We start from the raw sequence: 25,266 nt of genomic DNA, 5'->3' as shown, positions 1-25,266 counted from the left end.
CCCAGAAGAGTTGCTTGCTCACCCTCCCCTGCCTCAGCTGGGCAGAGGAGAGAGGGAAAAAACACTTCAAGGGCAAAACAGGCTTAAGTTAAAGTTACAAAGTGAATGTATTGCTAACAGAATCAGAGGAGGATAATGAGAAGTAAAATAAACCCTCAAACACACCTTTTCTTCCCCCAGCCCCTCCCTCCTTCCCCACGACAGCGCAGGGAGACAGGGCATGGGTGTTTGGTCATTTCAGCACCGAGATTTTCTTCTGCTGCTCCGGGAGAGGAGTCCTTCCTTCCCCTGTGAGCCTGTGGGGTCCCTCCCACAGGAGACAGTTCCCCACGAACCTCTCCCACGCGGGTCCACTCTCAGCAGCAGCAGCAGCAGCCACCCCGCCCCTGCTGCAGCGTGAGTCCCTCCCACGGGCACACAGCCCTCCCTAAACTGCTGCGCCGTGGGTCTCTTGCACGGGGTGCAGGGCCCCAAGGACAGGCTGCTCCAGCCTGGAAGCGGGATCCTCTCTCCCCACCGGGTATTCCACTGGAACACAGCCTCCTCCAGGCATCCACCTGCTCTGCCACGGGCACCATCTCCCCCAGGGGCTGCAGGTGGATCTCTGCATCCCCCGTGGATCCCCATGGGCTGCAGGGGCACAGCTGCTTCACCATGGTCGGCACCACGGCCTGCAGAGGCACCTCGGCTCCGGCACCTGGAGCACCTCCTGCCCCTCCTTCTCCACTGACCGTGGTGTCCCATGTTGCTTTCCTCACATGTTCTCACCACCTCCTCTTCTCTGACTAGAAGGCAAAACTGTGTGACTTTGAATTTCTTCTTAAATATGTCATCACAGAGGTGTTACCAAGCTCTCTCATTGGCCCAGTTTTGGCCAGTAGCATGTCCATCTTCAGAGCCATCAGCCATTGGCTCTGCCGGACATGGTGAAAACTTGCAGGAGCTTCTCAAAGGAGCGTCCTCTGTGGGCCCCCCGCTCCCAGAAAGCAGGCCATGCAAAAGCAATACAAAACACAAACTGTCTGGATACTGTGTTCCAGGGCTGGGACCTCACTCCGGGGCTGGCACCTCCATCCCGGGTACATCAGCCATGCCTCGGGGACGTGGGGCAGGAACTGGAAGCACAGATGCATCCCTGGGCACGGTGGGCTAAAGGGGAAGGGCACAGGGAGATTGCCGGGCTTGGCCATGGCAGGGCCCTTACCCCAGGCTCCGCAGCGGGCAGGCGGGATGCCGCAGCTGCTGGCAGAGCTGCAGGATGCCGTGGGCTCCCAGCTCGTTGTCCCTCAGGTCCAGGCAGGTGAGACGGGGCCCCTGCAGCAGCCGCGCGGCCAGGGCTGGGCACAGCAGGCGCCCGACAGCCGGCAGCTGCCCAGCCTGTGGGGCCGAGGGAAACAGGGAAGGAGCGCTTTGGCCTCGGCTCGGTGAGCTGCCCCAGGTGGGAAGGGCGCAGCAGTGGCTGAGGTCCTCGCAGCAGCAGGGGCTGGCGAGGCGGGAATACCGCAGCCCAATGGGAAGTCTCGGGAAAGACCCTCAGAGCCGTCCAAGGGTCCCCAGAGGTATCCGTGGGCCCGGAGAGCTCCTGTCCCCTCTGCCCGGGGCTGCAGCCACCCAGCCGCACACCGCCCTCCGCTTCGGGTGCCCGCACCCACCGGCCCCGCTTTGGGCTCCGTGCCGTGCGTGCGTCTCTCAGCGGAGCAGGTCCGGGCCAGTGCCCGGTGCCGCAGTGCCCGGCAGCGCGGAGGGACGGGGCAGGGCAGCTCCTCCGTGCCGCCGCCGCGCAGCGAGGGACCGCGGGACGTTCTGCTGGTGAGGGATTCCTGGGGTGCAGGTGGATGGGGAGCAGCTGCAGTTCCAGCTGCTCGGTTTGCTGTGCGTGGGAAGTGCCGGAACTTTGCATAGCGAAGGGGCCGGGAAACCGTGGCCCCGGCCAGGTGAGGGACACTGAGAGACACAGCTGGAGACGAAGATGAGGAGGAAGAGAGACTTCAGTGTGGACTTTGGTGTGCTTGTGACGGGAGGGGGGTCAAATCTCAGGGTCCCTCTCTGGAGGCACCAGTTCGGGCTGTTTCTGTGTTGCTGCGCCTGCAGGAAGTGGATTTATCGAGGGAGACAGCTGCGACTGTGCCATGGGAAAGCTGGGGTGGAAGCGGTGAGGAAGCGAGGTCTGGGTGTGGGAGTGTATGTTTGGGGAGGCAGCGGGGCCAGCGCGGGTCACTGGAGCCACGGCTGTGAAGGGGCGGCGGCGCCAGCAGCGCGAGAGTGGATGCCTGCGCTGGGAGCGTGCTGGCAGAGCCTGGTGAATGGTGAGACGGGGAAGTTTCCTGAAGCGCGCGGCTGCCGAGCTGCCGGGGGCCGGGGCGGCGGGGCAGGGGCAGCGCGGAGCCGCGGCGTTCTCGGTGGCAGCGCAGGTGTCAGGAGCCGCGTGCGGTCGATGGCGACGCCGGGAGCCGCCGGGGGGTGACCGCCTCCTTCCTGCGCTGGCGGCGAGGCGAGCGCGGGGCCGCAGCTGCGGCAGCAGCGCCATGTGCCAGCGCCGCCGCGAGGGACCGGGGAGCCGGCAGCTGCCACCCCCGCGGGGGCTGCGGGCACGGCGGGCGGGGAGCACCCCAAGGATGGGGGCTTTGGGCTTTGCAGGTGCCGGGGCTGAGGGTGGTCGCAGTGCGGCTTTTGGTGGGATTTGGGGTGCAGCGTGTCCCCATCAGTCAGGATGGCTGTGGGCAGGCTCCAGCAGCGGAGTTGGAGGCACGGGGGGGTAGAGGAAGGGCCCCCGCAGGCCAGGTGCTGTGGGGGGGCTGTCTCCCCCCGGGGACATCCGGGTGGCAGCCCACTGTGGCGGGCTGTGTGACGCCAGAAGCGGAGGCGAGCCTCATATTTGGGCATGGAGCAGGTTATTGGAGGCCGCGGCCCCGCAGCCGGGAGATGAGGCCCTGATAAAGGGTGCCCTGGTGCTGCTGCTGCCTCCGTTGGCTCGGGCGCTGCCGAGACATCCCCTGGCTGCGCGGGGCTCGGCGCCGGGGCCATGGGGCCGATGGCGGCGCTGGGGCTGCTGGTGTGCGCGCAGCTGTGTGCGGGTGAGCGCCGGGCGGCGGGAGCGGGGCCCGCGGCGGTGGCGGGCCCGGCTCAGCAGCCTCCGTGCCGCAGGCTCCGGGGAGCTGCGTCTGGTGGGCGGCGGCGGGCGCTGTGCCGGGCGCGTGGAGGTGAAGCACGGCGGGGAGTGGGGCTCCGTCTGCGTCTTCGACTTCCACAGGGAAGCCCGTTGGGCCATCGTGGTGTGCCGGCAGCTGGGCTGTGGCCAGGTGGCCAAGGCGTCCCCGTACGCCCCGTTCGGGCAGGGCACCGGGCGCATCTGGCTCCAGCCCTTCTGCCGCGGCACCGAGGAGGCGCTGGAGGAGTGTCCGCACTTCGGATGGGGCCAGCACTTCTGCGGCCACGAGTCGGATGCGGGGGTGACCTGCAGAGGTGAGGGGACGCGCTGGCGGTGCCGGGGCTGCCACGTTGTGCTTGAGCATCCCCGGCAGGGCTGAGCCGTGCCGGTGTCCCGGTGCAGATGCCGTGGAGCTGAGGCTGGCGGGCGGCGGCAGTCCCTGCGCCGGGAGGGTGGAAGTGAAGCTGCGGGGACGCTGGGGCTCGGTGGGAGATGACTTCTGGGACATGGAGGACGCCGAGGTTGTGTGCCAGCATCTGGGCTGTGGCTCGGCTGCCGGTGCCTACTTTGCCCGCGAGATCTTTGGTGCAGGGGATGGGCCCGTCAGTCTGGCCAATGTGGACTGCAAAGGAAATGAGTCCACTCTCTGGGACTGCGAGATCCGTGGCTGGGGGCCCTATGGCAGCCTCCATAACTTCGACACTGCTGTTACTTGCCAAGGTAGGAACCGGACTGGGGAGGATGTGGCACTTCATGCACATCCCCGAACACTGATCCTGCACTGCTCGCGCAGGATTTTCCCGGCTGGTCGGAGGTGATGGAGCGTGTGCCGGGCGGCTGGAGGTACGGCAGGGCCGGGCCTGGGTGGGTGTCTGCGAGGATCAGGTGGACATGAAGGTGGCGCAGGTGGTTTGCCGGGAGCTGGGCTGTGGAGCGGCGCTCTCCATCCCCGGCAGCGAGCGATTTGGGGCAGGATCGGGGCCGCTCTGGGACGGGGGCTTGCAGTGCAATGGCACCGAGCCTGTCCTCAGCGCCTGTGCCCGGCATCGGCCCCACAGCCAGGGCTGCAGCACCGGCCCTGCCAGCGTCATCTGCTCCCGTAAGTGCCGGGGACACCGGGGGCTGTTGGGCTCCCTGCGCCATCGCCCCCCTCAACGCCCTTTCTGCCACAGCCTACACGGGCTTCCGGCTGGGCAACAGCAGCTCGGGATGCACCGGGCGGGTGGAGGTGGCAGTGAGGGGGACGTGGGGCTCCGTGTGCGCCAGCGAGTGGGAGCTGGCCGATGCGCACGTCCTGTGCCGCCACCTGGGCTGCGGCCGCGCCTTCACCGTGCCCCCGGGAGGCTCCTTTGGCAGCGGGGACGGGCCACTGCGGCCGGACGCCTTCGGCTGCAGCGGGAGCGAGCGGCACCCGGGCGAGTGCCCCGTGGCCGTGCTGGGGAAGCCCCCCTGTGCCCCCGGAAACGCCGCTGCCGTCAACTGCTCAGGTGTGTACGGCACCTGCGGGAGGTGCATGAAGGGCTTTTGGGACCCCCAAGAATTGGGAGCAGAGGATGCAGGGATGTTTTGGAGTGAAGCATGGTCTGAGCCAGGTGCCACAGCCCCATGCTTCTGCTGGTGATTTTGCAGGTGTTGGTGGCTTCGTCGAGTCCCTGCGGCTGGTGGAGGGTCAGAACTTGTGCGATGGGCGGCTGGAGGAGACCATAACCAGCCTGGCATGGTGCCGTGTGCCTGTGGAGCAGTGGAAGTCATGGGATGTCCACATGGTTTGCGCAGTGCCGGGCTGTGGCGTTCCCAAGGACGTTAACACCTCCTTGGGTACGGCCACTGTCGTGAGCAGCAGCCCCAGCGAGATGGACATCATGACTGAAGAGATGGACATTTTGGATGTGGGTTCTGCACTGACCAGCAGCCGCCATGAGAAGATGGATGATGTAGTGGAGAACATGGACGATGTCTCAGGGATGGGCCCTGCACCAACCAGCAGCCCTGAGGGGATGGTCATCGTCTGCTCAGGTGGGTGTCCCGAGAAGGGCTGGAGGTGGCGGTGGCCCAGGCAGCCACCCCAACCCGGTGTTTCGGTGGCCGCAGGCAGCCGGCGGGTGAGGCTGGTGGGGAGCTCTGGGCGCTGCGCCGGGCGTGTGGAGGTCTATTCCGGTGGCACGTGGAGCGCCGTCTGCCAGGAAGGCTGGGAGCTGCGGGACGCCGCCGTTGTCTGCCGGGAGCTGGGCTGTGGCACGGCGCTGGAGGCACCGAGGTCGGCGCGCTTCGGTGCCGGCCCGGGGCCGCTGTGGCCGTACATCCCTGCCTGCTCCGGGAGCGAGGAGTCTCTCTGGGAATGCGGGCGTTCGGAAGGGCGCGAGTGCGGGCGTGGCGGCGGGGCAGGGGCCGTCTGCTCAGGTCAGTGCCGGGCACCCCAGATCGGGGTCCAGCAGAGCCCCCGGGGGGTTGCTGGCCGTGCCGTGACCGCCCTGCACCCCTTGCAGAGCAGCTCTCCGTGCGGCTGGCGGGCGGCCGCGGGCGCTGCCGCGGGTTCCTGGAGGTGTCCCACAACGGCACCTGGGGCCGCGTGTGCGCCAACGGCACCAGCCCCGGCACCGCCAACACCGTCTGCCAACAGCTGGGCTGTGGGCCCCGGGGCTGGCTGTCGGCCGTCCCCGCCCAGCAGCCGGCCCCCGCCTGGCTGGCCTGGGTGGGCTGTGAGGACGGGGCCCGCTCGCTCTGGGGGTGCCCCTCGGCACCCTGGAATCTGCAGAGCTGCGGCCCAGGCGGGGACGCCCACGTGGCTTGTGATGGGGACAGTGATGGCATCGCTGAGACGGACACTACCCCGCATCCCGACGGTGCCACGAGCACAGGTAGCTGTGCCCGTGCCAGCACCCCCAAGGCCGGGATGGCTGGGATCGCGCTCCGCTCACTTCTTGCCCGTGTCCCCACACAGGTGTCCGTGGCAGCACAGCCGCAGCGGTGACCGCGGGGACTGTGCCTGTGCCAACTGTCCTGTGCGTGGTGCTGGGGACGCTGCTGTGCGTGGCCCTGGGCGCCCTGGCCGTGCTGCTGTGCCGTGCCCGCGCCTGGCGCCGAGGTGGGTCCTGGCGGGTGGGGGCTGGCACAGACCCGGTTTGGGGGTTCCGGGGCTCCCGCGCTGCGGAACGGCTCAGAAGGTGGGCAGGGCTGCTCCCGCTGCCACCCACCCACCTGGCCAGGGCCCCAGGTAAACGCTGCGTCTCGTTCCAGGCCCTGGCAGAGCTGCAGATGCCGTCTCCAACGCTGTCTACGAGGAGCTGGACTACACCGCGATGCCGGAGTACCAGGAGGTGCCCAGTCGCCCGGGTGGGTGCAGCCCCTGTGCCCCAGCTCTGCCCGGAGAGGGGGCTCTGCCCCACAGCCCCATGGCAGCTCAGGGTCCCGGTGGCCCAGCAGTGGCTCCTCGCAAGGGGCTGGCGGTGTCCCTCGGTCCCACGGCAGCCCCGCTGTGTGGTGTGAGGTTGCGTCACCCTCGGTGCCGCTTGAGGCCACGCCCAAGTCCCTGTTTCTCCCCTGCAGGTTCCCTGTCAGAGGGGTCGGTGAAGAAGCTGCCCTATTACACCGGCGACAGCGTGGAGGGGAGTGACACCGAGGCAAGCCCAGGTAGGGCCACAGGGCAGGAAGCCAGTGGGGAGTGCTGGGGACATGGCACACACTCGGGCAGGGGAGCTGAGGGGACAAGTCCCCCTCTTGTTAGTGTGTAGCAAGCATGGCCTTTCCCTGTGGGACCCGAGCGCCACCAGCACATCCCGAGTGGCAAGGCCGTTGAGCATGGCAGAGCCAGACCCCTGCCAGGGCCGCTGGGTCACTGCCATGGACCCTGTGCCTGTCCCAGAGCCCCCTGCCCGGCCCGAGCACGGAACCCCGGATGGCTACGACGATGCCCTGGGTGTGCCACAGGAGCCCCCTGCTCCCAGCACTGGGGACATGTCCGAGGGCGTGGCACAGAGGAGGTGGATCTGTGTCCTCCCCACAGGTAAGAGGGCTCACAGCTGCCCTGTCCCCTCTGCAGAGGCACTGCATGGCAGGCTTTGGCTGTGGGGGTGGGCAGGGATCCGGCTGCAGATCCATGGGTGCTGCAGCCAGACCCCAGGTGGGGTCTGTCCGGGGGGACGCGGAGCCGTCTGCCCCCTGCACCCTTCTGTGCTGTCCCCAAGGTGGGATCTACTCCCCTCCGAGTGCCCCAGGAGCCACCAGGACCCCCTCGGAACAGCCGCCGGTGCACACAGACTATGATGATGTCGGCAGCAGCGCCCTGGGGCCGTCGCCATGAGGATGCCGCAGCCCTGGGGACACGTGTGTGGCGCTGTGCTGGGGCCCTGTCCCCAGGAAGGGGTGGCCCTGCCCACAGAGGTCACCCCTCCCTGTGCAGCAGTGCAGGAAAACAGCTCCTGTGTAGGGATTTTCTTGGCTTTCTGTCTGAATTTCCCTTTTTCTCTTATTAAAGACTCTCGTGGTTTGACACTGGCCCGACGCCAGGCACCCAGAGGAGTTGCTTGCTCACCCTCCCCTGCCTCAGCTGGGCAGAGGAGAGAGGGAAAAAACACTTCAAGGGCAAAACAGGCTTAAGTTAAAGTTACAAAGTGAATGTATTGCTAACAGAATCAGAGGAGGATAATGAGAAGTAAAATAAACCCTCAAACACACCTTTTCTTCCCCCAGCCCCTCCCTCTTTCCCCCGACAGCGCAGGGAGACAGGGCATGGGGGTTTGGTCATTTCAGCACCGAGATTTTCTTCCGCTGCTCCGGGAGAGGAGTCCTTCCTTCCCCTGTGAGCCTGTGGGGTCCCTCCCACAGGAGACAGTTCTCCACGAACCTCTCCCACGCGAGTCCACTCTCAGCAGCAGCAGCAGCAGCCACCCCGCCCCTGCTGCAGCGTGAGTCCCTCCCACGGGCACACAGCCCTCCCTAAACTGCTGCGCCGTGGGTCTCTTGCACGGGGTGCAGGGCCCCAAGGACAGGCTGCTCCACCTGGAAGCGGGGCCCTCTCTCCCCACCGGGTATTCCACTGGAACACAGCCTCCTCCAGGCATCCACCTGCTCTGCCACGGGCACCATCTCCCCCAGGGGCTGCAGGTGGATCTCTGCATCCCCCGTGGATCCCCATGGGCTGCAGGGGCACAGCTGCTTCACCATGGTCGGCACCACGGCCTGCAGAGGCACCTCGGCTCCGGCACCTGGAGCACCTCCTGCCCCTCCTTCTCCATTGACCATAGTGTCCCATGTTGTTTTCCTCACATGTTCTCACCACCTCCTCTTCTCTGACTAGAAGGCAAAACTGTGTGACTTCGATTTTCTTCTTAAATATGTCATCACAGAGGTGTTACCAAGCTCTCTCATTGGCCCAGTTTTGGCCAGCAGCATGTCCACCTTTGTGGAAGGTATCACACCTTCAGAGCCATCAGCCATTGGCTCTGCCGGACATGGTGGAAACTTGCAGGAGCTTCTCACAGGAGCCCCCTCTGTGGGCCCCCCCGCTCCCAAAAAGCAGGCCATGCAAAACCAATACAAAACGCAAACTCCAGTTTGAGTTCCATGGCTGGGACCTCACTCCGGGGCTGGCACCTCCATCCCGGGTACATCAGCCATCCCTCGGGGACGTGGGGCAGGACCTGGAAGCACAGATGCATCCCTGGGCACGGTGGGCTAAAGGGGAAGGGCACAGGGAGATTGCTGGGCTTGGCCATGGCAGGGCCCTCACCCCAGGCTCCGCAGATGGCAGATGGGATGCCGCAGCTGCTGGCAGAGCTGCAGGATGCCGTGGGCTCCCAGCTCGTTGTCCCTCAGGTCCAGGCAGGTGAGACGGGGCCCCTGCAGCAGCCGCGCGGCCAGGGCTGGGCACAGCAGGCGCCCGACAGCCGGCAGCTGCCCAGCCTGTGGGGCCGAGGGAAACAGGGAAGGAGCGCTTTGGCCTCGGCTCGGTGAGCTGCCCCAGGTGGGAAGGGCGCAGCAGTGGCTGAGGTCCTCGCAGCAGCAGGGGCTGGCGAGGCGGGAATACCGCAGCCCAACGGGAAGTCTCGGGAAAGACCCTCAGAGCCGTCCAAGGGTCCCCAGAGGTATCCGTGGGCCCGGAGAGCTCCTGTCCCCTCTGCCCGGGGCTGCAGCCACCCAGCCGCACACCGCCCTCCGCTTCGGGTGCCCGCACCCACCGGCCCCGCTTTGGGCTCCGTGCCGTGCGTGCGTCTCTCAGCGGAGCAGGTCCGGGCCACTGCCCGGTGCCGCAGTGCCCGGCAGCGCGGAGGGACGGGGCAGGGCAGCTCCTCCGTGCCGCCGCCGCGCAGCGAGGGACCGCGGGACGTTCTGCTGGTGAGGGATTCCTGGGGTGCAGGTGGATGGGGAGCAGCTGCAGTTCCAGCTGCTCGGTTTGCTGTGCGTGGGAAGTGCCGGAACTTTGCATAGCGAAGGGGCCGGGAAACCGTGGCCCCGGCCAGGTGAGGGACACTGAGAGACACAGCAGGAGACGAGGATGAGGAGGAAGAGAGACTTCAGTGTGGACTTTGGTGTGCTTGTGACGGGAGGGGGGTCAAATCTCAGGGTCCCTCTCTGGAGGCACCAGCTCGGGCTGTTTCTGTGTTGCTGCGCCTGCAGGAAGTGGATTTATCGAGGGAGACAGCTGCGACTGTGCCATGGGAAAGCTGGGGTGGAAGCGGTGAGGAAGCGAGGTCTGGGTGTGGGAGTGTGTGTTTGGGGAGGCAGCGGGGCCAGCGCGGGTCACTGGAGCCGCGGCTGTGAAGGGGCGGCGGCGCCAGCAGCGAGAGTGGATGCCTGCGCTGGGAGCGTGCTGGCAGAGCCTGGTGAATGGTGAGACGGGGAAGTTTCCTGAAGCGCGCGGCTGCCGAGCTGCCGGGGGCCGGGGCGGCGGGGCAGGGGCAGCGCGGAGCCGCGGCGTTCTCGGTGGCAGCGCAGGTGTCAGGAGCCGCGTGCGGTCGATGGCGACGCCGGGAGCCGCCGGGGGGTGACCGCCTCCTTCCTGCGCTGGCGGCGAGGCGAGCGCGGGGCCGCAGCTGCGGCAGCAGCGCCATGTGCCAGCGCCGCCGCGAGGGACCGGGGAGCCGGCAGCTGCCACCCCCGCGGGGGCTGCGGGCACGGCGGGCGGGGAGCACCCCAAGGATGGGGGCTTTGGGCTTTGCAGGTGCCGGGGCTGAGGGTGGTCACAGCGCGGCTTTTGGTGGGATTTGGGGTGCAGCGTGTCCCCATCAGTCAGGATGGCTGTGGGCAGGCTCCAGCAGCGGAGTTGGAGGCACGGGGGGGTAGAGGAAGGGCCCCCGCAGGCCAGGTGCTGTGGGGGGGCTGTCTCCCCCCGGGGACATCCGGGTGGCAGCCCACTGTGGCGGGCTGTGTGACGCCAGAAGCGGAGGCGAGCCTCATATTTGGGCACGGAGCAGGTTATTGGAGGCCGCGGCCCCGCAGCCGGGAGATGAGGCCCTGATAAAGGGTGCCCTGGTGCTGCTGCTGCCTCCGTTGGCTCGGGCGCTGCCGAGACATCCCCTGGCTGCGCGGGGCTCGGCGCCGGGGCCATGGGGCCGATGGCGGCGCTGGGGCTGCTGGTGTGCGCGCAGCTGTGTGCGGGTGAGCGCCGGGCGGCGGGAGCGGGGCCCGCGGCGGTGGCGGGCCCGGCTCAGCAGCCTCCGTGCCGCAGGCTCCGGGGAGCTGCGTCTGGTGGGCGGCGGCGGGCGCTGTGCCGGGCGCGTGGAGGTGAAGCACGGCGGGGAGTGGGGCTCCGTCTGCGTCTTCGACTTCGACTGGGAAGCCCGTTGGGCCATCGTGGTGTGCCGGCAGCTGGGCTGTGGCCGGGTGGCCAAGGCGTCCACGTACGCCCCGTTCGGGCAGGGCACCGGGCGCATCTGGCTCCAGCCCTTCTTCTGCCGCGGCACCGAGGAGGCGCTGGAGAAGTGTCCGCACTTCGGGTGGGGACAGCACTTCTGCGGCCACGAGTCGGATGTGGGGGTGACCTGCAGAGGTGAGGGGACGCGCTGGCGGTGCCGGGGCTGCCACGTTGTGCTTGAGCATCCCCGGCAGGGCTGAGCCGTGCCGGTGTCCCGGTGCAGATGCCGTGGAGCTGAGGCTGGCGGGCGGCGGCAGTCCCTGCGCCGGGAGGGTGGAAGTGAAGCTGCGGGGACGCTGGGGCTCGGTGGGAGATGACTTCTGGGACATGGAGGACGCCGAGGTTGTGTGCCAGCATCTGGGCTGTGGCTCGGCTGCCGGTGCCTACTCTGCCCTGGAGCGCTTTGGTGCAGGGGATGGGCCCGTCAGTCTGGCCAATGTGAACTGCAAAGGAAATGAGTCCACTCTCTGGGACTGCGAGATCCGTGGCTGGGGGCCCTATGGCAGCCTCCATAACTTCGACACTGCTGTTACTTGCCAAGGTAGGAACCGGACTGGGGAGGATGTGGCACTTCATGCACATCCCCGAACACTGATCCTGCACTGCTCGCGCAGGATTTTCCCGGCTGGTCGGAGGTGATGGAGCGTGTGCCGGGCGGCTGGAGGTACGTCAGGGCCGGGCCTGGGTGGGTGTCTGCGAGGATCAGGTGGACATGAAGGTGGCGCAGGTGGTTTGCCGGGAGCTGGGCTGTGGAGCGGCGCTCTCCATCCCCGGCAGCGAGCGATTTGGGGCAGGATCGGGGCCGCTCTGGGACGGGGGCTTGCAGTGCAATGGCACCGAGCCCCTCCTCAGCGCCTGTGCCCGGCATCGGCCCCACAGCCAGGGCTGCAGCACCGGCCCTGCCAGCGTCATCTGCTCCCGTAAGTGCCGGGGACACCGGGGGCTGTTGGGCTCCCTGCGCCATCGCCCCCCTCAACGCCCTTTCTGCCACAGCCTACACGGGCTTCCGGCTGGGCAACAGCAGCTCGGGATGCACCGGGCGGGTGGAGGTGGCAGTGAGGGGGACGTGGGGCTCCGTGTGCGCCAGCGAGTGGGAGCTGGCCGATGCGCACGTCCTGTGCCGCCACCTGGGCTGCGGCCGCGCCTTCACCGTGCCCCCGGGAGGCTCCTTTGGCAGCGGGGACGGGCCACTGCGGCCGGACGCCTTCGGCTGCAGCGGGAGCGAGCGGCACCCGGGCGAGTGCCCCGTGGCCGTGCTGGGGAAGCCCCCCTGTGCCCCCGGAAACGCCGCTGCCGTCAACTGCTCAGGTGTGTACGGCACCTGCGGGAGGTGCATGAAGGGCTTTTTGGCCCCCCCAAGAATTGGGAGCAGAGGATGCAGGGATGTTTTGGAGTGAAGCATGGTCTGAGCCAGGTGCCACAGCCCCATGCTTCTGCTGGTGATTTTGCAGGTGTTGGTGGCTTCGTCGAGTCCCTGCGGCTGGTGGAGGGTCAGAGCTTGTGCGATGGGCGGCTGGAGGAGACCATAACCAGCCCGGCATGGCGCCGTGTGCCTGTGGAGCAGTGGAAGTCATGGGATGTCCACATGGTTTGCGCAGTGCTGGGCTGTGGCGTTCCCATGGACGTTAACACCTCCTTGGGTACGGCCACTGTCGTGAGCAGCAGCCCCAGCGAGATGGACATCATGACTGAAGAGATGGACATTTTGGACGTGGGTTCTGCACTGACCAGCAGCCGCCATGAGAAGATGGATGATGTAGTGGAGAACATGGACGATGTCTCAGGGATGGGCCCTGCACCAACCAGCAGCCCTGAGGGGATGGTCATCGTCTGCTCAGGTGGGTGTCCCGAGAAGGGCTGGAGGTGGCGGTGGCCCAGGCAGCCACCCCAACCCGGTGTTTCGGTGGCCGCAGGCAGCCGGCGGGTGAGGCTGGTGGGGAGCTCTGGGCGCTGCGCCGGGCGTGTGGAGGTCTATTCCGGTGGCACGTGGAGCGCCGTCTGCCAGGAAGGCTGGGAGCTGCGGGACGCCGCCGTTGTCTGCCGGGAGCTGGGCTGTGGCACGGCGCTGGAGGCACCGAGCTCGGCGCGCTTCGGTGCCGGCCCGGGGCCGCTGTGGCCGTACATCCCTGCCTGCTCCGGGAGCGAGGAGTCTCTCTGGGAATGCGGGCGTTCGGAAGGGCGCGAGTGCGGGCGTGGCGGCGGGGCAGGGGCCGTCTGCTCAGGTCAGTGCCAGGCACCCCGGATCGGGGTCCAGCAGAGCCCCCGGGGGGTTGCTGGCCATGCCGTGACCGCCCTGCACCCCTTGCAGAGCAGCTCTCCGTGCGGCTGGCGGGCGGCCGCGGGCGCTGCCGCGGGTTCCTGGAGGTGTCCCACAACGGCACCTGGGGCCGCGTGTGCGCCAACGGCACCAGCCCCGGCACCGCCAACACCGTCTGCCAACAGCTGGGCTGTGGGCCCCGGGGCTGGCTGTCGGCCGTCCCCGCCCAGCAGCCGGCCCCCGCCTGGCTGGCCTGGGTGGGCTGTGAGGACGGGGCCCGCTCGCTCTGGGGGTGCCCCTCGGCACCCTGGAATCTGCAGAGCTGCGGCCCAGGCGGGGACGCCCACGTGGCTTGTGATGGGGACAGTGATGGCATCGCTGAGACGGACACAACCCCCCATCCCGACGGTGCCACGAGCACAGGTAGCTGTGCCCGTGCCAGCACCCCCAAGGCCGGGATGGCTGGGATCGCGCTCCGCTCACTTCTTGCCCGTGTCCCCACACAGGTGTCCGTGGCAGCAGAGCCGCAGCGGTGACCGCGGGGACTGTGCCTGTGCCAACTGTCCTGTGCGTGGTGCTGGGGACGCTGCTGTGCGTGGCCCTGGGCGCCCTGGCCGTGCTGCTGTGCCGTGCCCGCGCCTGGCGCCGAGGTGGGTCCTGGCGGGTGGGGGCTGGCACAGACCCGGTTTGGGGGTTCCGGGGCTCCCGCGCTGCGGAACGGCTCAGAAGGTGGGCAGGGCTGCTCCCGCTGCCACCCACCCACCTGGCCAGGGCCCCAGGTAAACGCTGCGTCTCGTTCCAGGCCCTGGCAGAGCTGCAGATGCCGTCTCCAACGCTGTCTACGAGGAGCTGGACTACACCGCGATGCCGGAGTACCAGGAGGTGCCCAGTCGCCCGGGTGGGTGCAGCCCCTGTGCCCCAGCTCTGCCCGGAGAGGGGGCTCTGCCCCACAGCCCCATGGCAGCTCAGGGTCCCGGTGGCCCAGCAGTGGCTCCTCGCAAGGGGCTGGCGGTGTCCCTCGGTCCCACGGCAGCCCCGCTGTGTGGTGTGAGGTTGCGTCACCCTCGGTGCCGCTTGAGGCCACGCCCAAGTCCCTGTTTCTCCCCTGCAGGTTCCCTGTCAGAGGGGTCGGTGAAGAAGCTGCCCTATTACACCGGCGACAGCGTGGAGGGGAGTGACACCGAGGCAAGCCCAGGTAGGGCCACAGGGCAGGAAGCCAGTGGGGAGTGCTGGGGACATGGCACACACTCGGGCAGGGGAGCTGAGGGGACAAGTCCCCCTCTTGTTAGTGTGTAGCAAGCATGGCCTTTCCCTGTGGGACCCGAGCGCCACCAGCACATCCCGAGTGGCAAGGCCGTTGAGCATGGCAGAGCCAGACCCCTGCCAGGGCCGCTGGGTCACTGCCATGGACCCTGTGCCTGTCCCAGAGCCCCCTGCCCGGCCCGAGCACGGAACCCCGGATGGCTACGACGATGCCCTGGGTGTGCCACAGGAGCCCCCTGCTCCCAGCACTGGGGACATGTCCGAGGGCGTGGCACAGAGGAGGTGGATCTGTGTCCTCCCCACAGGTAAGAGGGCTCACAGCTGCCCTGTCCCCTCTGCAGAGGCACTGCATGGCAGGCTTTGGCTGTGGGGGTGGGCAGGGATCCGGCTGCAGATCCATGGGTGCTGCAGCCAGACCCCAGGTGGGGTCTGTCCGGGGGGACGCGGAGCCGTCTGCCCCCTGCACCCTTCTGTGCTGTCCCCAAGGTGGGATCTACTCCCCTCCGAGTGCCCCAGGAGCCACCAGGACCCCCTCGGAACAGCCGCCGGTGCACACAGACTATGATGATGTCGGCAGCAGCGCCCTGGGGCCGTCGCCATGAGGATGCTGCAGCCCTGGGGACACGTGTGTGGCGCTGTGCTGGGGCCCTGTCCCCAGGAAGGGGTGGCCCTGCCCACAGAGGTCACCCCTCCCTGTGCAGCAGTGCAGGAAAACAGCTCCTGTGTAGGGATTTTCTTGGCTTTCTGTCTGAATTTCCCTTTTTCTCTTATTAAAGATTCTCGTGGTTTGACACTGGCCCGACGCCAGGCACCCAGAAGAGTTGCTTGCTCACCCTCCCCTGCCTCAGCTGGGCAGAGGAGAGAGGGAAAAAACACTTCAAGGGCAAAACAGGCTTAAGTTAAAGTTACAAAGTGAATGTATTGCTAACAGAATCAGAGGAGGATAATGAGAAGTAAAATAAACCCTCAAACACACCTTTTCTTCCCCCAGCCCCTCCCTCCTTCCCCCCGACAGCGCAGGGAGACAGGGCATGGGGGTTTGGTCAGTTCAGCACCGAGATTTTCTTCTGCTGCTCCGGGAGAGGAGTCCTTCCTTCCCCTGTGAGCCTGTGGGGTCCCTCCCACAGGAGACAGTTCCCCACGAACCTCTCCCACGCGAGTCCACTCTCAGCAGCAGCAGCAGCAGCCACCCCGCCCCTGCTGCAGCGTGAGTCCCTCCCACGGGCACACAGCCCTCCCTAAACTGCTGCGCCGTGGGTCTCTTGCACGGGGTGCAGGGCCCCAAGGACAGGCTGCTCCAGCCTGGAAGCGGGATCCTCTCTCCCCACCGGGTATTCCACTGGAACACAGCCTCCTCCAGGCATCCACCTGCTCTGCCACGGGCACCATCTCCCCCAGGGGCTGCAGGTGGATCTCTGCATCCCCCGTGGATCCCCATGGGCTGCAGGGGCACAGCTGCTTCACCATGGTCGGCACCATGGCCTGCAGAGGCACCTCGGCTCCGGCACCTGGAGCACCTCCTGCCCCTCCTTCTCCATTGACCATAGTGTCCCATGTTGTTTTCCTCACATGTTCTCACCACCTCCTCTTCTCTGACTAGAAGGCAAAACTGTGTGACTTCGATTTTCTTCTTAAATATGTCATCACAGAGGTGTTACCAAGCTCTCTCATTGGCCCAGTTTTGGCCAGCAGCATGTCCACCTTTGTGGAAGGTATCACACCTTCAGAGCCATCAGCCATTGGCTCTGCCGGACATGGTGGAAACTTGCAGGAGCTTCTCACAGGAGCCCCCTCTGTGGGCCCCCCCCCCGCTCCCAAAAAGCAGGCCATGCAAAACCAATACAAAACGCAAACTCCAGTTTGAGTTCCATGGCTGGGACCTCACTCCGGGGCTGGCACCTCCATCCCGGGTACATCAGCCATGCCTCGGGGACGTGGGGCAGGACCTGGAAGCACAGATGCATCCCTGGGCACGGTGGGCTAAAGGGGAAGGGCACAGGGAGATTGCTGGGCTTGGCCATGGCAGGGCCCTCACCCCAGGCTCCGCAGATGGCAGATGGGATGCCGCAGCTGCTGGCAGAGCTGCAGGATGCCGTGGGCTCCCAGCTCGTTGTCCCTCAGGTCCAGGCAGGTGAGACGGGGCCCCTGCAGCAGCCGCGTGGCCAGCGCTGGGCACAGCAGGCGCCCGACAGCCGGCAGCTGCCCAGCCTGTGGGGCCGAGGGAAACAGGGAAGGAGCGCTTTGGCCTCGGCTCGGTGAGCTGCCCCAGGTGGGAAGGGCGCAGCAGTGGCTGAGGTCCTCGCAGCAGCAGGGGCTGGTGAGGCGGGAATACCGCAGCCCAACGGGAAGTCTCGGGAAAGACCCTCAGAGCCGTCCAAGGGTCCCCAGAGGTATCCGTGGACCCGGAGAGCTCCTGTCCCCTCTGCCCGGGGCTGCAGCCACCCAGCCGCACACCGCCCTCCGCTTCGGGTGCCCGCACCCACCGGCCCCGCTTTGGGCTCCGTGCCGTGCGTGCGTCTCTCAGCGGAGCAGGTCCGGGCCACTGCCCGGTGCCGCAGTGCCCGGCAGCGCGGAGGGACGGGGCAGGGCAGCTCCTCCCTGCCGCTGCCGCCGCGCAGCGAGGGACCGCGGGACGTTCTGCTGGTGAGGGATTCCTGGGGTGCAGGTGGATGGGGAGCAGCTGCAGTTCCAGCTGCTCGGTTTGCTGCGTGTGGGAAGTGCCGGAACTTTGCATAGCGAAGGGGCCGGGAAACCGTGGCCCCGGCCAGGTGAGGGACACTGAGAGACACAGCAGGAGACGAGGATGAGGAGGAAGAGAGACTTTAGTGTGGACTTTGGTGTGCTTGGAACGGGAGGGGGGTCAAATTTCAGGGACCCTCTCTAGAGGCACCAGCTCGGGCTGTTTCTGTGTTGCTGCGCCTGCAGGAAGTGGATTTATCGAGGGAGACACCTGCGACTGTGTTCCGGTTTGGCCAAATTTAGAAATATACATCTGAGAGAAGGCACAAACCCCGCCCCCCCCCCCACCCCCCCCCACCCCAGGTTCGGGAAAAAATAAATTTTCCTCGAAGGAAAGTGAAGGAGAGAAAACTGTTTATTTACCAAAGACACGGGAAAAGGAAAATAAGGCTAAATAATAAAATGTTTCGCTGTGGAGGAAAAACCTGGGAAAGTGTTAGAGTCCTCCCTTTGGTCTCCTCGGAGCTGGGGCTTGGGCCAGGCCCTCTGTGCCCGGTGGAAAGTCCTCCCGATGTGCTCTGAGGTTGAAAGCAGTCCAGTAGAAAAGGGAGAAAATCCGGAATTCCAGAGAAGGAAAAGCAAAATCCAACTCTCAGTCTCTCTCCGGAGAACAAGAAACTGAAAACAACTGGCCAAAAGCTGACTGGAAAGCAGCAAGCCGGGTGCTTCCTCGCTCCCCTGCCACAGCTGGGGTGGGGAAAAAAGTCACTATCTCTACTTGACCTTGAACAAGCTGCAAACTGCTTTGAAAAAGTTTTGCTCAGCTTTTCCTTCCCCCTCTCAGGCTCAGTTTAGAGGCATAGAAAAGCACAAAAATTAATTTTGGGCATAAGCAGCGATATGGGATACACATCATAAGGTCACCCCAAGACAGACTGTGCCATGGGAAAGCTGGGGTGGAAGCGGTGAGGAAGCGAGGTCTGGGTGTGGGAGTGTGTGTTTGGGGAGGCAGCGGGGCCAGCGCGGGTCACTGGAGCCGCGGCTGTGAAGGGGCGGCGGCGCCAGCAGCGAGAGTGGATGCCTGCGCTGGGAGCGTGCTGGCAGAGCCTGGTGAATGGTGAGACGGGGAAGTTTCCTGAAGCGCGCGGCTGCCGAGCTGCCGGGGGCCGGGGCGGCGGGGCAGGGGCAGCGCGGAGCCGCGGCGTTCTCGGTGGCAGCGCAGGTGTCAGGAGCCGCGTGCGGTCGATGGCGACGCCGGGAGCCGCCGGGGGGTGACCGCCTCCTTCCTGCGCTGGCGGCGAGGCGAGCGCGGGGCCGCAGCTGCGGCAGCAGCGCCATGTGCCAGCGCCGCCGCGAGGGACCGGGGAGCCGGCAGCTGCCACCCCCGCGGGGGCTGCGGGCACGGCGGGCGGGGAACACCCCAAGGATGGGGGCTTTGGGCTTTGCAGGTGCCGGGGCTGAGGGTGGTCGCAGCGCGGCTTTTGGTGGGATTTGGGGTGCAGCGAGTCCCCATCAGTCAGGATGGCTGTGGGCAGGCTCCAGCAGCGGAGTTGGAGGCACGGGGGGGTAGAGGAAGGGCCCCCGCAGGCCAGGTGCTGTGGGGGGGCTGTCTCCCCCCGGGGACATCCGGGTGGCAGCCCACTGTGGCGGGCTGTGTGACGCCAGAAGCGGAGGCGAGCCTCATATTTGGGCACGGAGCAGGTTATTGGAGGCCGCGGCCCCGCAGCCGGGAGATGAGGCCCTGATAAAGGGTGCCCTGGTGCTGCTGCTGCCTCCGTTGGCTCGGGCGCTGCCGAGACATCCCCTGGCTGCGCGGGGCTCGGCGCCGGGGCCATGGGGCCGATGGCGGCGCTGGGGCTGCTGGTGTGCGCGCAGCTGTGTGCGGGTGAGCGCCGGGCGGCGGGAGCGGGGCCCGCGGCGGTGGCGGGCCCGGCTCAGCAGCCTCCGTGCCGCAGGCTCCGGGGAGCTGCGTCTGGTGGGCGGCGGCGGGCGCTGTGCCGGGCGCGTGGAGGTGAAGCACGGCGGGGAGTGGGGCTCCGTCTGCGTCTTCGACTTCCACAGGGAAGCCCGTTGGGCCATCGTGGTGTGCCGGCAGCTGGGCTGTGGCCAGGTGGCCAAGGCGTCCCCGTACGCCCCGTTCGGGCAGGGCACCGGGCGCATCTGGCTCCAGCCCTTCTGCCGCGGCACCGAGGAGGCGCTGGAGGAGTGTCCGCACTTCGGATGGGGCCAGCACTTCTGCGGCCACGAGTCGGATGCGGGGGTGACCTGCAGAGGTGAGGGGACGCGCTGGCGGTGCCGGGGCTGCCACGTTGTGCTTGAGCATCCCCGGCAGGGCTGAGCCGTGCCGGTGTCCCGGTGCAGATGCCGTGGAGCTGAGGCTGGCGGGCGGCGGCAGTCCCTGCGCCGGGAGGGTGGAAGTGAAGCTTCGGGGACGCTGGGGCTCGGTGGCAGATGACCCCTGGGACATGGAGGACGCCGAGGTTGTGTGCCAGCATCTGGGCTGTGGCTCGGCTGCCGGTGCCTACTTTGCCCGCGAGATCTTTGGCGCAGGGAATGGGCCCGTCAGTCTGGCCAATGTGGACTGCAAAGGAAATGAGTCCACTCTCTGGGACTGCGAGATCCGCGGCTGGGGACCTTATAACTTCGTCCATAACTACGACACTGCTGTTACTTGCCAAGGTAGGAGCCGGACTGGGGAGGATGTGGCACTTCATGCACGTCCCCGAACACTGATCCTGAACCGCTCGCGCAGGATTTTCCCGGCTGGTCGGAGGTGATGGAGCGTGTGCCGGGCGGCTGGAGGTACGTCAGGGCCGGGCCTGGGTGGGCGTCTGCGAGGATCAGGTGGACATGAAGGTGGCGCAGGTGGTTTGCCGGGAGCTGGGCTGTGGAGCGGCGCTCTCCATCCCCGGCAGCGAGCGATTTGGGGCAGGATCGGGGCCGCTCTGGGACGGGGGCTTGCAGTGCAATGGCACCGAGCCCCTCCTCAGCGCCTGTGCCCGGCATCGGCCCCACAGCCAGGGCTGCAGCACCGGCCCTGCCAGCGTCATCTGCTCCCGTAAGTGCCGGGGACACCGGGGGCTGTTGGGCTCCCTGCGCCATCGCCCCCCTCAACGCCCTTTCTGCCACAGCCTACACGGGCTTCCGGCTGGGCAACAGCAGCTCGGGATGCACCGGGCGGGTGGAGGTGGCAGTGAGGGGGACGTGGGGCTCCGTGTGCGCCAGCGAGTGGGAGCTGGCCGATGCGCACGTCCTGTGCCGCCACCTGGGCTGCGGCCGCGCCTTCACCGTGCCCCCGGGAGGCTCCTTTGGCAGCGGGGACGGGCCACTGCGGCCGGACGCCTTCGGCTGCAGCGGGAGCGAGCGGCACCCGGGCGAGTGCCCCGTGGCCGTGCTGGGGAAGCCCCCCTGTGCCCCCGGAAACGCCGCTGCCGTCAACTGCTCAGGTGTGTACGGCACCTGCGGGGGGTGCTTTAAGGGCTATTGGGACCCCCTAAGAATTGGGAGCAGAGGATGCAGGGATGTTTTGGAGTGAAGCATGGTCTGAGCCAGGTGCCACAGCCCCATGCTTCTGCTGGTGATTTTGCAGGTGTTGGTGGCTTCGTCGAGTCCCTGCGGCTGGTGGAGGGTCAGAGCTTTTGCGATGGGCGGCTGGAGGAGACCATAACCAGCCCGGCATGGCGCCGTGTGCCTGTGGAGCAGTGGAAGTCATGGGATGTCCACATGGTTTGTGCAGTGCTGGGCTGTGGCGTTCCCAAGGACGTTAACACCTCCTTGGGTACGGCCACTGTCGTGAGCAGCAGCCCCAGCGAGATGGACATCATGACTGAAGAGACGGACATTTTGGACGTGGGTTCTGCGCTGACCAGCAGCCGCCATGAGAAGATGGATGATGTAGTGGAGAACATGGACGATGTCTCAGGGATGGGCCCTGCACCAACCAGCAGCCCTGAGGGGATGGTCATCGTCTGCTCAGGTGGGTGTCCCGAGAAGGGCTGGAGGTGGCGGTGGCCCAGGCAGCCACCCCATCCCGGTGCTTCGGTGGCCGCAGGCAGCCGGCGGGTGAGGCTGGTGGGGAGCTCTGGGCGCTGCGCCGGGCGTGTGGAGGTCTATTCCGGTGGCACGTGGAGCGCCGTCTGCCAGGAAGGCTGGGAGCTGCGGGACGCCGCCGTTGTCTGCCGGGAGCTGGGCTGTGGCACGGCGCTGGAGGCACCGAGGTCGGCGCGCTTCGGTGCCGGCCCGGGGCCGCTGTGGCCGTACATCCCTGCCTGCTCCGGGAGCGAGGAGTCTCTCTGGGAATGCGGGCGTTCGGAAGGGCGCGAGTGCGGGCGTGGCGGCGGGGCAGGGGCCGTCTGCTCAGGTCAGTGCCGGGCACCCCAGATCGGGGTCCAGCAGAGCCCCCGGGGGGTTGCTGGCCGTGCCGTGACCGCCCTGCACCCCTTGCAGAGCAGCTCTCCGTGCGGCTGGCGGGCGGCCGCGGGCGCTGCCGCGGGTTCCTGGAGGTGTCCCACAACGGCACCTGGGGCCGCGTGTGCGCCAACGGCACCAGCCCCGGCACCGCCAACACCGTCTGCCAACAGCTGGGCTGTGGGCCCCGGGGCTGGCTGTCGGCCGTCCCCGCCCAGCAGCCGGCCCCCGCCTGGCTGGCCTGGGTGGGCTGTGAGGACGGGGCCCGCTCGCTCTGGGGGTGCCCCTCGGCACCCTGGAATCTGCAGAGCTGCGGCCCAGGCGGGGACGCCCACGTGGCTTGTGATGGGGACAGTGATGGCATCGCTGAGACGGACACAACCCCCCATCCCGACAGTGCCACGAGCACAGGTAGCTGTGCCCGTGCCAGCACCCCCAAGACCGGGATGGCTGGGATCGCGCTCCGCTCACTTCTTGCCCGTGTCCCCACACAGGTGTCCGTGGCAGCAGAGCCGCAGCGGTGACCGCGGGGACTGTGCCTGTGCCAACTGTCCTGTGCGTGGTGCTGGGGACGCTGCTGTGCGTGGCCCTGGGTGCCCTGGCCGTGCTGCTGTGCCGTGCCCGCGCCTGGCGCCGAGGTGGGTCCTGGCGGGTGGGGGCTGGCACAGACCCGGTTTGGGGGTTCCGGGGCTCCCGCGCTGCGGAACGGCTCAGAAGGTGGGCAGGGCTGCTCCCGCTGCCACCCACCCACCTGGCCAGGGCCCCAGGTAAACGCTGCGTCTCGTTCCAGGCCCTGGCAGAGCTGCAGATGCCGTCTCCAACGCTGTCTACGAGGAGCTGGACTACACCGCGATGCCGGAGTACCAGGAGGTGCCCAGTCGCCCGGGTGGGTGCAGTCCCTGTACCCCAGCTCTGCCCGGAGAGGGGGCTCTGCCCCACAGCCCCATGGCAGCTCAGGGTCCCGGTGGCCCAGCAGTGGCTCCTCGCCAGGGGCTGGGGGTGTCCCTCGGTCCCACGGCAGCCCCGCTGTGTGGTGTGAGGTTGCGTCACCCTCGGTGCCGCTTGAGGCCACGCCCAAGTCCCTGTTTCTCCCCTGCAGGTTCCCTGTCAGAGGGGTCGGTGAAGAAGCTGCCCTATTACACCGGCGACAGCGTGGAGGGGAGTGACACCGAGGCAAGCCCAGGTAGGGCCACAGGGCAGGAAGCCAGTGGGGAGTGCTGGGGACATGGCACACACTCGGGCAGGGGAGCTGAGGGGACAAGTCCCCCTCTTGTTAGTGTGTAGCAAGCATGGCCTTTCCCTGTGGGACCCGAGCGCCACCAGCACATCCTCGGTGGCAATGCCGTTGAGCATGGCACAGCCAGACCCCTGCCAGGGCCGCTGGGTCACTGCCATGGACCCTGCGCCTGTCCCAGAGCCCCCTGCCTGCCCCGAGCACGGAACCCCGGATGGCTACGACGATGCCCTGGGTGTGCCACAGGAGCCCCCTGCTCCCAGCACTGGGGACATGTCCGAGGGCGTGGCACAGAGGAGGTGGATCTGTGTCCTCCCCACAGGTAAGAGGGCTCACAGCTGCCCTGTCCCCTCTGCAGAGGCACTGCATGGCAGGCTTTGGCTGTGGGGGTGGGCAGGGATCCGGCTGCAGATCCATGGGTGCTGCAGCCAGACCCCAGGTGGGGTCTGTCCGGGGGGACGCGGAGCCGTCTGCCCCCTGCACCCTTCTGTGCTGTCCCCAAGGTGGGATCTACTCCCCTCCGAGTGCCCCAGGAGCCACCAGGACCCCCTCGGAACAGCCGCCGGTGCACACAGACTATGATGATGTCGGCAGCAGCGCCCTGGGGCCGTCGCCATGAGGATGCCGCAGCCCTGGGGACACGTGTGTGGTGCTGTGCTGGGGCCCTGTCCCCAGGAAGGGGTGGCCCTGCCCACAGAGGTCACCCCTCCCTGTGCAGCAGTGCAGGAAAACAGCTCCTGTGTAGGGATTTTCTTGGCTTTCTGTCTGAATTTCCCTTTTTCTCTTATTAAAGACTCTCGTGGTTTGACACTGGCCCGACGCCAGGCACCCAGAAGAGTTGCTTGCTCACCCTCCCCTGCCTCAGCTGGGCAGAGGAGAGAGGGAAAAAACACTTCAAGGGCAAAACAGGCTTAAGTTAAAGTTACAAAGTGAATGTATTGCTAACAGAATCAGAGGAGGATAATGAGAAGTAAAATAAACCCTCAAACACACCTTTTCTTCCCCCAGCCCCTCCCTCCTTCCCCACGACAGCGCAGGGAGACAGGGCATGGGTGTTTGGTCAGTTCAGCACCGAGATTTTCTTCTGCTGCTCCGGGAGAGGAGTCCTTCCTTCCCCTGTGAGCCTGTGGGGTCCCTCCCACAGGAGACAGTTCCCCACGAACCTCTCCCACGCGAGTCCACTCTCAGCAGCAGCAGCAGCAGCCACCCCGCCCCTGCTGCAGCGTGAGTCCCTCCCACGGGCACACAGCCCTCCCTAAACTGCTGCGCCGTGGGTCTCTTGCACGGGGTGCAGGGCCCCAAGGACAGGCTGCTCCAGCCTGGAAGCGGGATCCTCTCTCCCCACCGGGTATTCCACTGGAACACAGCCTCCTCCAGGCATCCACCTGCTCTGCCACGGGCACCATCTCCCCCAGGGGCTGCAGGTGGATCTCTGCATCCCCCGTGGATCCCCATGGGCTGCAGGGGCACAGCTGCTTCACCATGGTCGGCACCATGGCCTGCAGAGGCACCTCGGCTCCGGCACCTGGAGCACCTCCTGCCCCTCCTTCTCCATTGACCATAGTGTCCCATGTTGTTTTCCTCACATGTTCTCACCACCTCCTCTTCTCTGACTAGAAGGCAAAACTGTGTGACTTCGATTTTCTTCTTAAATATGTCATCACAGAGGTGTTACCAAGCTCTCTCATTGGCCCAGTTTTGGCCAGCAGCATGTCCACCTTTGTGGAAGGTATCACACCTTCAGAGCCATCAGCCATTGGCTCTGCCGGACATGGTGGAAACTTGCAGGAGCTTCTCACAGGAGCCCCCTCTGTGGCCCCCCCCCGCTCCCAAAAAGCAGGCCATGCAAAACCAATACAAAACGCAAACTCCAGTTTGAGTTCCATGGCTGGGACCTCACTCCGGGGCTGGCACCTCCATCCCGGGTACATCAGCCATGCCTCGGGGACGTGGGGCAGGACCTGGAAGCACAGATGCATCCCTGGGCACGGTGGGCTAAAGGGGAAGGGCACAGGGAGATTGCTGGGCTTGGCCATGGCAGGGCCCTCACCCCAGGCTCCGCAGATGGCAGATGGGATGCCGCAGCTGCTGGCAGAGCTGCAGGATGCCGTGGGCTCCCAGCTCGTTGTCCCTCAGGTCCAGGCAGGTGAGACGGGGCCCCTGCAGCAGCCGCGCGGCCAGGGCTGGGCACAGCAGGCGCCCGACAGCCGGCAGCTGCCCAGCCTGTGGGGCCGAGGGAAACAGGGAAGGAGCGCTTTGGCCTCGGCTCGGTGAGCTGCCCCAGGTGGGAAGGGCGCAGCAGTGGCTGAGGTCCTCGCAGCAGCAGGGGCTGGTGAGGCGGGAATACCGCAGCCCAACGGGAAGTCTCGGGAAAGACCCTCAGAGCCGTCCAAGGGTCCCCAGAGGTATCCGTGGGCCCGGAGAGC

The 25,266-nt window shown here is 66.8% G+C and overlaps 2 protein-coding genes across 4 annotated transcripts; both read left to right on the top strand.

The window, feature by feature from the left end:
* The first annotated feature begins 2,988 nt into the window (after window positions 1-2,988).
* LOC125327690 (deleted in malignant brain tumors 1 protein-like) lies at window positions 2,989-15,139 on the top strand. Its single transcript, XM_048307476.1, has 23 exons — window positions 2,989-3,074; window positions 3,145-3,462; window positions 3,551-3,868; window positions 3,942-4,719; window positions 4,989-5,164; window positions 5,240-5,548; window positions 5,635-6,006; window positions 6,090-6,233; window positions 6,386-6,481; window positions 6,695-6,778; window positions 7,011-7,151; window positions 7,333-7,438; window positions 9,280-9,481; window positions 10,430-11,135; window positions 11,224-11,628; window positions 11,672-12,838; window positions 12,914-13,222; window positions 13,309-13,680; window positions 13,764-13,907; window positions 14,060-14,155; window positions 14,369-14,452; window positions 14,685-14,825; window positions 15,007-15,139. The coding sequence occupies exons 1-23, from the start codon at window positions 3,023-3,025 to the stop codon at window positions 15,120-15,122; spliced, it is 6,636 nt and encodes a 2,211-aa protein (XP_048163433.1). The 5' UTR covers window positions 2,989-3,022; the 3' UTR covers window positions 15,123-15,139.
* Window positions 15,140-18,998: 3,859 nt separating this feature from the next.
* LOC125327198 (deleted in malignant brain tumors 1 protein-like) lies at window positions 18,999-23,668 on the top strand. Of its 3 annotated transcripts, XM_048306483.1 has the most exons (13): window positions 18,999-19,084; window positions 19,155-19,472; window positions 19,561-19,878; window positions 19,952-20,257; window positions 20,331-20,645; window positions 20,789-21,175; window positions 21,251-21,559; window positions 21,646-22,029; window positions 22,125-22,244; window positions 22,397-22,492; window positions 22,706-22,789; window positions 23,022-23,162; window positions 23,344-23,668. In XM_048306483.1, the coding sequence occupies exons 1-13, from the start codon at window positions 19,033-19,035 to the stop codon at window positions 23,457-23,459; spliced, it is 2,946 nt and encodes a 981-aa protein (XP_048162440.1). In that variant the 5' UTR covers window positions 18,999-19,032; the 3' UTR covers window positions 23,460-23,668. The 3 variants fall into 3 exon arrangements, with proteins under 3 accessions (XP_048162440.1, XP_048162438.1, XP_048162439.1); XM_048306481.1 differs by lacking the exons at window positions 21,251-21,559; window positions 21,646-22,029 and having other exon boundaries at window positions 22,101-22,244; XM_048306482.1 differs by lacking the exons at window positions 21,251-21,559; window positions 21,646-22,029; window positions 22,125-22,244.
* The last annotated feature ends 1,598 nt before the right edge of the window (window positions 23,669-25,266 follow it).

The sequence above is a fragment of the Corvus hawaiiensis genome, chromosome 6, assembly GCF_020740725.1.
Source record: "Corvus hawaiiensis isolate bCorHaw1 chromosome 6, bCorHaw1.pri.cur, whole genome shotgun sequence".
Taxonomy (NCBI): domain Eukaryota; kingdom Metazoa; phylum Chordata; class Aves; order Passeriformes; family Corvidae; genus Corvus; species Corvus hawaiiensis.
The sequence above is the reverse complement of the archived record's forward strand: the minus strand, read 5'-3'. Positions and strand labels throughout refer to the sequence as shown.

Excerpts from the sequence above, each read along its gene's own strand:
- LOC125327198 (XM_048306483.1), top strand. The coding sequence starts at position 19,033 with ATGGGGCCGATGGCGGCGCTGGGGCTGCTGGTGTGCGCGCAGCTGTGT. Across the intron at positions 19,085-19,154 it reads GTGCGCGCAGCTGTGTGCGG|GCTCCGGGGAGCTGCGTCTG; the intron begins GTGAGCGCCGGG and ends TCCGTGCCGCAG. Across the intron at positions 21,176-21,250 it reads GATGGTCATCGTCTGCTCAG|GCAGCCGGCGGGTGAGGCTG; the intron begins GTGGGTGTCCCG and ends CGGTGGCCGCAG.
- LOC125327690 (XM_048307476.1), top strand. The coding sequence starts at position 3,023 with ATGGGGCCGATGGCGGCGCTGGGGCTGCTGGTGTGCGCGCAGCTGTGT. Across the intron at positions 6,779-7,010 it reads TGACACCGAGGCAAGCCCAG|AGCCCCCTGCCCGGCCCGAG; the intron begins GTAGGGCCACAG and ends TGCCTGTCCCAG. Across the intron at positions 12,839-12,913 it reads GATGGTCATCGTCTGCTCAG|GCAGCCGGCGGGTGAGGCTG; the intron begins GTGGGTGTCCCG and ends CGGTGGCCGCAG.